General features: G+C 32.4%; 1 protein-coding gene across 1 annotated transcript in view; it reads left to right on the top strand.

The window, feature by feature from the left end:
- The window catches only part of RYR3 (ryanodine receptor 3), a 182,835-nt gene that overhangs the window by 134,269 nt on the left and 34,166 nt on the right, over positions 1-14,400 (top strand). The window contains exons 67-73 of the mRNA XM_056492742.1: positions 981-1,221; positions 1,537-1,624; positions 1,728-1,820; positions 9,500-9,670; positions 10,134-10,193; positions 11,360-11,491; positions 12,349-12,461. Of these exons, the coding sequence (XP_056348717.1) occupies positions 981-1,221; positions 1,537-1,624; positions 1,728-1,820; positions 9,500-9,670; positions 10,134-10,193; positions 11,360-11,491; positions 12,349-12,461 (898 nt within the window). The remainder of the gene's footprint in view (positions 1-980; positions 1,222-1,536; positions 1,625-1,727; positions 1,821-9,499; positions 9,671-10,133; positions 10,194-11,359; positions 11,492-12,348; positions 12,462-14,400) is intronic.

Genomic DNA, 14,400 nt, shown 5'->3' with positions numbered 1-14,400 from the left:
TTCATGAAATATTAGGGCAAAATGGAAATAAAGTGTGAATGGTGAAAAAACCTCAGGAATAACCAAGTTAAAAATTAAATGGTTTGCCTGAATAAATGTGTGTGCTATTAAAGAAGCTGGAAGTTTTTTCAAAATATGGTGTAGAGTATCTATCCTGCTAAAGAGATTTACTATATCCAAATCTTATCATTCATATTATACAGTGTAAGAATATAATGTGCAGTAACATAGTTCAAGAAAATCTATGTAAAGATAATAATTTCCTGCTAAATTTGAATAACCAGTATCCATTAGTACTGTGGTTTTGGTATTTTAAATGCTGGAAGGTCTTTAATAAAACAAGGATTCCATTAAAATCTACTAAGAAGTTTGCTTCTTAATTGTAGAGGGTTTTTCCTGCAGTTTTGTACTGATTGTTCATCTATGTAAGGTGGTAATATGCTCATGTTGCTCTTGCAAGGATTTTTGCCTTGGGTAGTTTGCATTTTATTAGTAGCACTTGTACAAAATTGATCTATGACCTTGAATTACTCATACATTCTCTGCATTTTAACTTGCTCAAGACAAGATAGGTGAGGGAATTCTTCAGGAACACTATCTTCTGGTGCTTGTCTGACATTGGACACAAAAGCCATTCCAGACACAAAAAAAACCCCAAACAAAACAAAAAGTATTTTTGTGAGGACTTTGTGTCTCAATCCTTATTTTGCTGAGATTCTTAGAGACATGGGACTTGCCAAAACCATTATAGTTTAATTTATATAAAACTGAAATACTTATAATCCAAATCCAGAGTCTTTTAATCTCTCAATATGCAATTTTTATAAAGTTACATTCATAGTTTTATAATAATTTTATGGTGCAGAAATTTATGAAATGCCATAGACTTTACTGTTTCTAGAACTTGAGAATTCATGTTAATACAATGAAAAGCACCAGTTATGTGTTAATCATGGAATTATCTATATTTTCATGTATAGTTTATGCTCAACCCATCATCAGCAAAGCCAGGCCTGATCTTCTCAGATCTCACTTTATTCCAACACTGGATAAATTGAAGAAAAAAGCTATGAAGATAGTGATGGAAGAAGAGCAACTGAAAGCAGACAGTAAAAATGACACCCAAGAAGCTGAGCTCCTCATTCTTGATGAGTTTGCTGTACTTTGTAGAGACCTTTATGCCTTCTATCCAATGCTGATACGTTATGTAGACAACAACAGGTAAAAAAAACTAATAATTAAACTCACATTTATTACTTAATATACTGGAATTTATGATCAGACAATCAGGAGGAACATAGTTCACTTAACATTAGGGTGAGAATCAGATCCTGGGTGTTTTAAGATTCTTAAATCTTAATTCTGAAGAATTTAAGATTCTTAAAGAATGCTGTACATTGAATTCACACTTTTGCTCAGATACAAATTCCTAGATTAACTAGAAAAATGTTACTTGATCTATTCAATAAGGCTTATTATGCTAAACTGTCTTCTTTTAAGTATCTTATTTTAAATTTCTCTTATTTTTGTAATTAGGGCTAATTGGCTAAAGAAACCAGATGCAGACTCCGACGAGCTCTTTCGAATGGTTGCTGAAGTTTTTATCCTGTGGTGTAAATCACATGTAAGATAAAATGTACACTTTCCTTTCATTACATTCTATCTTTAAATATAAATGTGGTACATGCAGATGAGTTAAACTTCTGGTGATTTATTTTTTTCTTTAGAATTTTAAAAGAGAAGAACAAAATTTTGTGATTCAGAATGAAATCAACAATTTGGCATTTTTAACAGGAGACACTAAGAGCAAGATGTCTAAAGTAAGTAAAAAAATTGTGGATCAGGTAAACCTACACTATGTGTTTAATATGTTGAAAGAAGGCTCTGAAAATCTACTCAGATTGCAGCTGCTCTGCTATTAGAAGAAAAGAAAAATAGTTTTGATTCTTGATGACAGATCTGACAACTTATATGGAAAATATAGTCTATGTAATTTAAGAATTACTAAATGTCTGCTAATACTCAAAGACACAAGATTAAAATAAAGGTCTTGATTTGAAAAAGTTGCACACATAAGAAACTATGGGCTTTGTTATAAGATATGGGTTATTGAACATTCAGGAAAGAAAAAGGTGGACTATTTTATAAAAGCAAGTGAAGAATCATTGCCTCATCATTTTTATGTGAATGTCAGTCTATTGTTCTGTCAGATCTGGTGGAGCACAGCTGTCATTGCATATACTTCTTTATTTATACATATAGTGTGCTACATGTGCACCATTTTTCTTGTTTCTTATCAATTGACACATTCATTTCTTTTTTGCTAATTTTCAATATGACAAGATGCTGATATGATGGCTTCAAAGTACATCATATTATGTGTATGATAAAGAAATTGTCAAGGTAATTGTCAAAGGCTGCTTTGACCTTAGCTGAGGAAATTGCCTTACTCAGCTAAAGCCAGATGAAGTCTAATTTCAAATTAGTGTTGGTAAATACAGTGAAGAAACCCTTTCTTTTATTCATATTTATAATGAGTTGGAGTAATCCTGTTCTGAAGGTGCAGCAGAGAAGTAGCATTTAAATTTTTGTATTTCACTATATTTTGATTACCTGTAACCTGGCTACTCTAAGTCCAATTTCAAACAGTAGAGAAACAGGTAAAATGTACCATTACATTTCTTAATTATCTTTTAAAAAGTGTTTTAAAATGTGCTTAAAACCCAATTTTTTAAAATTTTTTTTCTATGGATTTTTTAAAGTTTTGAAACCTGACTAAACCAAACTCTGAAACTGAAATTTTTACAAGCAAAAATAGTGTATTATCTGCTCATCATCAGCTCATGACCAGCACTGAAAAACAAATCTAACTTTATAAAGAATTCTGTATTCGGAGAGAAGGAAATTTTTAACCTGTTTTCTTGTTGCCAAGATGCAGCTTTTCAAAATTGCTTGATAGAATTGGAATGTTTGTATCATCTCTATAAACAAGATAAATAGTGGGCACGGATATCCAGGCTATTCGAGGATCAATTGCACAGCATAACAGAGTATAGTATGTAGTACATAGCTCTGAACTTTTATCATATGGCAATCATTGCACACATATTCATTATGTGTATTTTAACATTTGTACATTACAACTGGCCTGAGGAGACAAAAAAGTGTACTTTCTTTTTTTGGACATCACAGATTAGAAACAGTATATTTAATGTAAATTCTGTCCCACTGCAGTACTGGTAACAGGATAATATTAAGTAAAATGTTAGTGTCAAATTTTTGTCAGCCTGGCATGGCAGGAATGAAAGACAAATCTTTACTAAATAAGTAATAGGTATGTCTCATACTTCCCTGATTTGGATAAAATCACAGGAATTTAACATCAAGAATCATTATTATCCAATCTGATTTTGAGTTTATATTTTCAAATGCCTGTTGTGTATATTTAAGTATACAGATATACTATGTATGAATAATTGTATGAATATATTTGTAACAGAGGTGTAGATGGATATATAAATATATTTTTATTCTGATGGGTGTACAGTACAGAGTGATTCTGGGTTTTTTTGTGTGCATATCATTTTTTGTAAGCATATTAATGTCAACTTATGGTGTTCCAGGACACTGTGCATGGTTATTGCAAATAAAGGAAGAAAGAAAATACTGTAGTGTTCATGACTGAATATTTTATCAATATGTTACTGAAACAGCAGGCATGATTTCAGAACAGCTAAAAAGTTAGATATTTTCTTTCATGATGATTTAAATACCATGATGAAATACATGAAGTGTCTACCAGAAGGGTTGTATTGATTTTCTTTATGTGGTTTCTAAGCAGGAAATTGCTAATATTTCCTAATATAAAATGTAAGTGGTCTAAACCCAGCACAGGAAACAAATTATAGATTTCCCTCTGATTTTTTTTTTAAGACTGCGTAAGTTAAAATAGCCGAGAAATTCTCTAAGTAACTGAACTTCAGGTTTTCTTGCATGTTTGATATTTATTTCTAGCCTTAGACATTGGTCAGTAGCGGACATTACATTAGGGAACATTATTTTTATAATTTCTTGCTTTAATATTAAATTTTATCTCAAAAAGTAGCATGTTAACAGAATTATTAGCCTTTTCCTCTCTTTCACTTATTCCTCTTTATTCACATTATTTCTAGTGGAAGCAATATTATCCAATATTTATTAAGCATGAGAAAGTATAGAAAACTGAATATGAACATTGACTACTGACAGTGGGCCCAAGGCAGAACATTTTGGGGTCTCCTAAAGGAGTGAGGCCCCAGACTGACTTCAGACAGCCTTAGGTAACAGAGACAGAGAGCCAGGGTTTTCCCTGATAAAAAATACTGAGTGTATTCTTCTCAGAGTGTAAGGTGTAGTATATCATATACAGAAGGTTTTAAATCCTTACATGCCAATTGGAAGAAAAAAGAAAGCAGAGGAGGAAGAAGTAGCAGTATGTTACTTATTGGTAGCTAATAGTCTGGTAACAAATGATTCATCATTACAATCAAGAAATTCATTAAGTACCCATTGTATTTTTCTCATAACATATTAACTTTGTTAATAGTCTTTCAAATAAATGTATTAACAGCTGAGAATTTAATTTTTCTTTTCTAAAAATATGGCAGCAGAATGCTCGGAGGGGAATGGTAAGTTAGAGAACTTTCAGCCTGAGAGAGACTGGTAATTTAGATCACATTAAAATAGCAGATTCATGATAAAAGTGTTGAAATGGAGAATTTAAACACATTCAACTCCACTAGTCTGTTATTTTCGACTTCTTCATAGACTTCTTGATAAAATAGCCTTTTGGTTAAGAGGAAATGATGTCCTATTGTGTTTTCAGTTAATTGGAATAGAAGACTAAATGTATACATTCACTTGTGCATAATAATTGTGTAATATGTATGTGGGCAATTTTTCTGTGTCAGGCTGGGAATCCAAATGAACATGTGACTGGATATACAGCCTCAGTTGCTAAACATTTGCATATCCTACTGAAGTTTTATTTGACTTACCCTCAGTAATTTTTTAATCTGTTTTTAAGAATCTTTGAGTAGACCTGTTATAGAAGTTAGAGGCAGTCATCAAATGCAAGTTCTTATTGTGAAGCATCATGGTTGTTCATGCCCATCTGTAAGACATGGTGCATATTGTTTGCAGATTTACAATAGTTAGAGGATTTCATGTTAGTATTTTCTGCAGAAATTTTAGATAACTTCTTTGAGAGTATTTAAATTGCTTTGGATATACTGAGGTAAATCAGGGGTGGGTTATTTTTATGGTCGGCTACAATAAATTAAATATAAATAACATCTTGTCTTTCCTTACCTTTAGTGTATACATACACCTGTATATACCTGCTGAGCCATGTCTATGCAGCATCTACATATTTCATACGTATTTTAAATTAAAATTTGCTATTTCTCTAAAGTATTAAAGATTCTAAGATCCTAAGATTCTAACACTTAATTTGAATGTTAGTCTTTCACTCTTCTTGACTTGTACCTGGTTTTTTTTACTATGTCATATAAATTAAGTAGGCTATAAAAGATTTTAATAATAGCTTGACATCAACATTTTGAAACTTATTCAGGTAACACAAGAAAACAAAGTTACTATTAGGGTAGAATGACAGAAATGAGGGGTTGTGTGTGGTTTTTTCTGCTTCTTTTTAACCAACAGTTTTCTACAGTATTTTCCAATGCCTGGTTAAAGATTCTTTTCAGTAATAGTTTATTTTATTTTACCATAAATTAATGGGTTTGTTGTTATTTTCTTAAGATTTCCTGATACAATTATAATATAATTGACTCTAGAATACATATTTATTTAAGTGTGTTTATGGTATTAATATAATAAATAGGAAAAAATTCTCAGTATGTATGACAGTTACAGCTGAATTTATAGTACTGTTCCCAAAATGGGTACTGCTGAGAGATTTCTAAAAAGTTAAAGTTTTCTCTCAGGCTGTCTTCAAAAGAGTAATAAGCTATGCAATGGGAAAATAGGTGTGTAAATTAAGTGCTACACCATGCCAGTGATTGTTTGATTTCTAAACACAGTTTCTTCACAAATATATTTTGGCAGGAGAAAGAGGTAGAAAGAGCTACTTTTGTGAAAATGTGAATATTTTTAACTACTGGATTATCCAGCGTTCCAGACACCTTTCTTCTTTTAACAAAATTTGGAAAAGATGTAGTAATAAGTGTTTTGATAGGTTAACTTACTGGATGTCCTTACATGGGCAAGCAACAAAGGGAAGTGTATGGTAGAACAGCAATAGAAATTCAGAAGTTCAATCATTCAATAAAGATTAAGCTGGTTTCACTAAGATCTCATTTGGTTATGCATTTACAGTCTATTGTTTTAGCTATCAGCTTGTTATAGTTTTACTGTCCTCATAAAGCTGAGTAAGTTTATAAGTAACTTGTAAAATTATCATCTTTTCATCTCTTTTACTTATGTTTCTTTTTCCCTTTATTTTTCTTTCATACAGGCCATACAAGTAAAGGTACAGGTCAAAGTGCATGATGTGTCTGTTTTAGATTTAGAGATGATCAGGCTCCAAGCACTCTTTCCATTGATCATAGCAGTGGCGTCACAAAGTGAAGCACCAGGTTTCACCTACTATAAATTCTGTCCCAGCTAAAGTGGCAGTCTCTGACCAGAGCAAATGAAGCCCCCTTTGGCACTCCTAAATATTGCTTCATGTGGAAATGTACTAAAGCTACCTTTTGTAGCTGTTTTAGATGTACATTCTGCCTCTGCTGTCTTTCTGCATTCTATTTTTGCTAAAATACTGAAGTTGACATTGTAAAAGAAATGTCTAAGTAGAGTCATTAGAAAGTTATATTTGGCTTATGATATTCAAGAAGAATATTTGGAAGAAATGTGCTATAACCTCTACCCCATCTGTAGATGAATAGAAGATTGTATTAAATCCAATAAGTTTAAATAAGATATATAGTTCAAATCCTACCTTTTTCCAAAAGTAAAATGTTTCTTACTAAAGGTGTGAGATATGACAAAGCTTCAAATAACCCTTATTTCTTTTATTATTTAATGTATTTTAAGATTTCCTCCAGTGAACTCTAGGTCACTTTCCTTTGCATCATTCATATTCTTTTTTTAAAATACAAATTTAGAAAATAGATGAGCACTTTCTGAACTATGGTATGTTCTGTATCAGTGAAGCAGAATAAGCAGCAAAATGGAGTATAAACCCTTTCATCTTTCCCTCACCCTGTGTGCTGAGAAGCACACATGATGCTAGGAAGAGCTTGTAACCCATTAAACCAGAGACATGAGTTAAAAAGGGAGAAGCTCTGTTAAACTAATAACCTGATTTCATGCTTTGGTATTGTCAAGCTTCTCCAGGTACACAGAGTAGGATTTAATGACTGCTCTCATGGTAATCTCAAAGAACTGAAGCTCAAAGAGGGATGGAAATATAAAAAATATTAATTCCACAATCTTAACCAGTTTTAGCTGCTTTTTTAGTGTAAATAAATTATTTCTTCCTTTTCATTGTGTGATGAGTTGTTATTAATCTACTAAAGAATCTATAATTGGTTTTTGGAATTTTTTTTTAGAAATATCCATTTGTGTGTTTAAGTCCTCAGACAAGTAAGATTATTGCATTATTTTAGGCAACCAAATTATATAATTCCTCCTGTTGAGGTTCTTTTAGCACAGTTAATTATTTAGGCAAAATATATCCAATTCAATGCTCTTTACATATGTAATGCAGGTATTGTGTGTGAATAGGTGCATATTAGAACTGAAAGAGACAGAATTCCATTGTCATTTAGACTTCAGTGTGGTACTCTACTTATACATTTACCAGCTGGAGAAGTGAATTGGCAGATAGCAGAATTTATGGCAAAGGCAGAATGGATCTTTTCACGTTTTGAAAATTCTCCAGTTTTAAGGTTCACCAATCTTATTAATGTCATATGAACATAAAGAAAATTGGATGTGCAAAATGTCACTGGCATAAAAGATGCAGAGACCAGTATCTCTCCTTTTCCTTTATTTTTAAAAATGCATCTGTTACATATTTTGTTATTTCTTATTTAAGAGGCATAGTGACGCCACTGGAATACAGTGATACATTGTGGGATTTGTTTGTCTGCTGTCAATGTAGAGTAAAAAGAATGTCATTATTGAAGCCATTGCATCACTATTTCTAAGGCACTTTGAAAAGTGAAGCTTTAAGGCAAAGTACTCTCTTGCAATTGTTAGTTCCTTAAGAAAGGAAGCCACATCCATTGCGTGTTCCCTCACACTTGCAAAATACTTAACACGAGCCATGTAGACATTCACTCTCTACAAGACAGAATTTGCCAAAATTTATCACCAAATAGAATATGTGTGGCTGCCTTTTTTCTTCCAGAGATTACTGTGATAATAGTGAGGCATTAATTGGGAACTAATGAATTGCAATGGATTCTGCTGTATCCTTATCTGGAACTACACAATATATTGTAAGAACAGTAGTTAGCAAATCCTAATTGACAGAAGAAAAAGGATGTGGAGGGTTAAAGGAAAGCATTTGTTATTCTGTAGTGTTGTACAAACCTGGAGGCCTAGTCCTGAAATCTTATCTTTAGCAAAACTCCCCTTGAGTATAGTAGGAGTTTAATCTGGGTACAGAATTCAGAACTGGGCTGTTTGATGTTGTTGCTGTTTACTGTGTGTTCATTAAATATATGGGTCTGTTTGAAAGATTTTGGTTCTCTGTCTCATAAAGGAAAAGTTGGGTGTGAAATATGTTGTACAGTGTCTGTCATAAGGAGATAGGGCAGATGTTATTCTGTTGTGCTGTTTACTTCTGTCTCTTTTGTTTTCCTTTTCCTATTACTGATGATATCCAAAGATACAAAATTTTAAATTTTTGTCCCGAATTTGATGATATTATCCAAAGCCAGAGGCACTAATTCATTGGCATTTCATTACATTGAATCAAAGCCTTTTAAATAATACTGTTTTTCAGATGAGACAAGTCAGGCAATATTCATTCATTCAGACCCTGGATAACTATGTTTATATAAATCTCTTACAAAAATGCAAACATCCTGAATTTGTCTCTGTAACATTAGACAAATAATAGTGTCCCCTGAGAATGATTCAGCTTTTAATTTTAGGGTTGTTTCTGATTTGAAAGGTAAGATCCAGAAAATATTGTCAAAATCATATGTACGAATGCACACAAAAGTGTGTGACTCCTATTGCAACATTACTGTTACTGCATTTTCTGCACTGGTGCACCCCAAAAGTATTCCTTTACACTTCCTGCTGAAGACTGTACGCCCTTCCTCTAGTGTAGAATTTTTAATTATTTGTACTACATCAGGAACACACTTTCCTTGGACCATTAGGGGAAGAGCGTATTGGAGGAGTTTGTGATCAGAGAATAAAAGTAATTTTTCTTTTTTTCTTTTTTCTTTTTTTCTTTTTTTTTTTTTTTAACTTGCAGTCTGGAGGACAAGATCAAGAGAGGAAGAAATCAAAACGTAGAGGGGATTTGTACTCCATACAAACATCTTTGATTGTGGCTGCACTTAAAAAGATGCTTCCTATTGGTTTAAATATGTGCACTCCTGGAGACCAAGAGCTCATATCTTTGGCTAAGACTAGATACAGCCATGTAAGTGTGTGATTTTAATAGTTTTTAATGCAAAATAAGCAGAACTTTGGAAACTGAATTTTGTAGCATAGATATCTAAGCAGTCAATATTATAAAATATCTGCATGTACTGTAAGGATTATAGCTGCTAATTATTGTGCTTTTCTTAAAAAAAAAAAAAAAAAAGTGTATATAGAGCTGCCCTACTTTCCCTGTTATTTTCCATTAGTATATTATGTATAGTTTTATATATTCATGTTCTTTTGCACCAAATACTGAACTACAATTAATTAGCTTAAATTCTCTTCAGAGTTTAATCTTGGTTTTATGGTTAAAGAAAGCCTTTACCCCATCTGGTATCTTACATACTTTGAAAGCAAAAGAGGTTAAATTTCAATATTGAAATATAAGCTGCTCTATGTTTTAAAAGCTCTTATGAAATTAATCATAATCTGAATTGAAAAAGACTTTTACCTTTCTACAGAGGGATACAGATGAGGAAGTCAAAGAACACTTACGTAACAACTTACACTTGCAAGAAAAGGTAATATAAAAAAATCTGTCCTGTGGACACCAATGTGCACTTTTGAAACATAGAAATTGCAACAGCTTTTTTTGTGATATATTAAAAGATATATATTGTAATACATAAAAGGATATAAAAAAAGAGAATGCAAAAATCTATTAGAAAGGTTTCCACTTTAACATTATTCTTCATTATTTTTCATTGCAATAAATGGTTTATTTGTAGCTTTGCTTGGTATTCAAGTTTTCAGAAAATCTGTAGAATGGGACAAGTGTGAAGAATTGAGAAACTGGCAATCTTTAAACTCTAATTACTTGGAATCAACTCGATCCAATAAGAAAATAAAATTGAAATTTTACTACTTCAGCTTTTCTTCTTGAATTCATTTCCACTAATTATTAAATTAGGTATTTCTAAAAATATATACATTTTATAGTGATTATAATAAAATACAAAAAATTTGTGTCATCTTAGCACTTGTGAGTTTTACAAGACATTTATATTCCTATAATTCATATGCCAAATACACTGTCAAAGGTAATACCAGTATAGAGTCTTCATAATTCTGTAAATTAATAATTTAGATAATTTCCTCGAGTTTTTGAACACAATAAGAGTAACTTACTTATCTGACATTGAAGTTGACTATCTATTTGCTATAAATTTTTGCTTGCATACAAGCAAAATTTAATGTAGTAATTTAATGTAGTTTTCCTATTCCTGTCTCGCAAGAAAAACAAAAAACAAAGAACAAACCTTTGGCTGTAACTCTTCACCTATTGAAACTCCAGCTGTCTTTTCCACACTTCAAAAAACAGCTTTAAAATCTTAGTACAAAGGTTCTGCAAATTAAACTCAATCCCAGTACTAATCTGCTTCCTTATTTTTAATGGAATTAAGTGGAATAAATAAATTGCAAGGCACTTTATTTAGTTTCATAAAGTAAAAATATAGAACCTTGCTTAATAATTGAGATCAATTGCCCAACAATATATAGTATGGATGTCTTTTTTTTTTCTTTTCTTTTTTTTTTTTTAGCAGCTAGCAGATGTTAATTTGGTCTAAAAGGGGGACAGATATTGGGAGTATTTATAACTTTTATTCTACTATGGGAATAGAAGTGGTGTTGGTCAAATTCAGTGCCTTCATTCAGCAGCTTATAAATGAAATATGTTGGGTTTCAGTCTGATGATCCAGCTGTGAAATGGCAGCTAAATCTGTACAAAGATATTTTAAAGAGTGATGGACCTACTGATCCTGAGAAAAATGTGGAACGTGTGCAGAGGATATCAGCTGCTCTGTATCATCTGGAGCAGGTAAAAAGCCAAATGTCTATACTGTGTTCAATTAAAAAAACCTGAGATTTTTCCTTGCAGAGATTATTTCAGGTACAGTGGCTATCATCATTAAAGTGTTCACATAAAACTTAGGGTTTTGTACATGCATGCAAGCACACATGCACATACAGATGTGTAAATATGCAAAATTTTCAAAGTAATCTGTTGAAGTGCCTTCATTTATCTGCAGGGAAAACTCAGGATATATTTCCACAAAATTGCACAAACAGTCACAAGAAGTACAGCACACAAATCATCTCCATGCAGTAGCTGAAAACCTTGTGGTTTTAGGAAGAGGTGTTTGCTTTTTCACTTTTTTTTTTTTGATATACTGGGTTTAGCCTGTCTCCTATTTCTGCATCATAGGATACTGAAGCAGCTTTTGAGTTGCTTGTCTGTTAATCCAAATGATGCAGTTTAAATACAGAAAGGCATTTGTACTCTTCCTATATTGTACTTCTTAACCTGCATAAACTTAATCCATTCCATTCATAAATGATACAGCATAAAAATGTCTTCACATGAATAACTGAATATGCATTGTTGGATACAGACAAAATAACAATTTTTGAAATGTACCAAATAGTCCCACAAATAAGGTATTCTAGCATCTTAAGCTTGTCCAAATTAACTTAAAGATTTCTATATAGAAGGTCCCCAGTATTTTTCCTCATTAATTAAAAAAATAAAGTCCCAAAAGAACATTTTTTTCAGGTGATGCAGAGCATTGCTAACATTTTCTACTTAGCTGACTAGCTAACCACTAGCTGAACAGAAAATTTTGGATGCAAGTTGAAAATTTTCCATTGCATATACTAGAAGATACTTTCCCACAGGTTGAACAACCACTGAGATCAAAAAAAGCTGTTTGGCACAAGCTCCTGTCAAAGCAACGCAAAAGGGCCGTTGTTGCCTGTTTCCGAATGGCACCACTCTACAACCTGCCCAGGTAAGAGGCTGGAAGGTTTATTTCTTCAAAATTTGTTTGCATTGTTTACTGAGTGCAAATACTCCTTGTGTGTTTACCTTCATGTTAATTGATTGTTAAGTGTGTGCAATTTTAAGAGATAAGAATTGATTAGTCATCAGCTAATTCCTCACAGTAGCAAAATAGTCATCTCATGACAAACAACCTGAGTGGAAAAACACCATAAGAATTACATGCTTCGTTTTTGTCAGTTATTCTGTATAGTTCCTCAACTTATCTGTGAAACTTGTTAAGATGTTGCTGTTTCTGTCCATGTTTTGCCTCTGATTGGTTGCTCTTTTTATTCTTCTGTGGGGTTTTTTCAGTTAGTTTTTGTTTTTTGGTTTTTTTTCTTTTTTTTTTTAATTTTGTATGATTCTTCTCCTCTTGCATGAACACTTCATGCTCTGTAGCTTGTCTGGGCCAATCGTAAGCTACTGCATCAGAATGTTATATGAATTAAAGTGACTATGGAGCAGTGCAGAGAACACTGCAGAATAATATTTTAATCTTCTGTGTTGCTCTGCTTCTTCTTCTAGTTGAATGTAAACACCACAAACTCCAAGATAAAATGCATCCTGTGCCTGGATCCATCTACTGCTTAAAACAGAATATTAAGATAAATGGCACTGGAGTAACTTCCTTTAGTCTTTTTCTTCTCAAAAAATCTGAGTTTTATTCAGATAGAGGTTAAGCACCTCTTTAATTAGGTTTGCTTCCCACTTTCTGCAGTTTTTCACTTTTTATGTTTACTACTGTTATTCAAAGATTTTTAGCAAAGTATTTAATGAAGAGTTTTGTTGGCTTTTTAATGCCTTTATTAAAGCAAATTTATACACCTGGTGTAAGGTCTTTAGCTAAAGTTCTGTAGCTGTGTCACTAACACATTAGAGGAATATTAGGTTTGCCCTGGACAAATAAAAAGCCAGTTTCTACCATAAAAAGCACACAACCTTCCTTTACAAAAATGAGTAGCTCTAGACTATAGTAACTTCTCCATAGTCTCATGCTACCACCAGACTGTCTTTAAAGACCAGAGAAATGGAGAGGATTAAATACAACATAAAAAACCAGCCAGTATCAACCCTTCCATCTTCAAGAGCTGTTTGGCAAAGCAAGAGGAAGTGGTATGAAGAAATACTATTTCAGTACAACTTTTTTGTGAGCAAGTTTTTTTTTACAATCATATTCTGCCTTTGTAAATTCTTGAAGTGTTTAGAATAAATGCATGACCACCCAAATGTTAAAAGGGCTCATCCTTTTTTTGCCTTACAAAGCAACCGTTTCTATTTTTTATATTTGAGGTTGATGGACCACTTGCCAAGAGGCAAAGTGGGTTATGAATCTTTAAAGTCTTGATTTTTTTTTTTCCAATAAGATATGGAATAATACTGTATTGAAATGGAACATTTACATTATCTGTATTTTTTTAAAAATCTTTTTGCATTAAAAACATTTCTTGAACTTCTTCTTCTCAAACTTTATGGTAGATTTTGTGGAGCAGTTTGCTCCTAGTTTGAATATGAATATAAGGCAAATCTATCCAGCTATTTCATTTTGTATTTGCTAAAAATGAACTTTCATAAAACTATTTTTGTCAACTAATTGTGCTCTCTGCACTTCAAAACAGACAAGAGTGAAAACACAGTTTGAACTTACAATCCTAAAGTGGTGGAACAGTTTGGGTTGGAATAGACCTTTGAAGGTCATGTATTCCAACCCTGCTGCCATGAAAAAACTTCCAGATATATTTCTCAATTGATCGGTGCAAGCCAAAGTTTTGAAGTTCACTAGCTTATAGACACTTTTTTCCCCTAGATAAATTATAGGATTCTGACAGGAAAATAAGACTATCACACTATTATAACAATCTCCATCATCTAAATTGACAGTGTTGCTCAGACATGTCTGAACCCTAGGG

Source organism: Oenanthe melanoleuca, chromosome 5 (genome assembly GCF_029582105.1).
Source record: "Oenanthe melanoleuca isolate GR-GAL-2019-014 chromosome 5, OMel1.0, whole genome shotgun sequence".
NCBI lineage: Eukaryota > Metazoa > Chordata > Aves > Passeriformes > Muscicapidae > Oenanthe > Oenanthe melanoleuca.
This window is presented reverse-complemented; position numbering and strand designations above follow the sequence as displayed.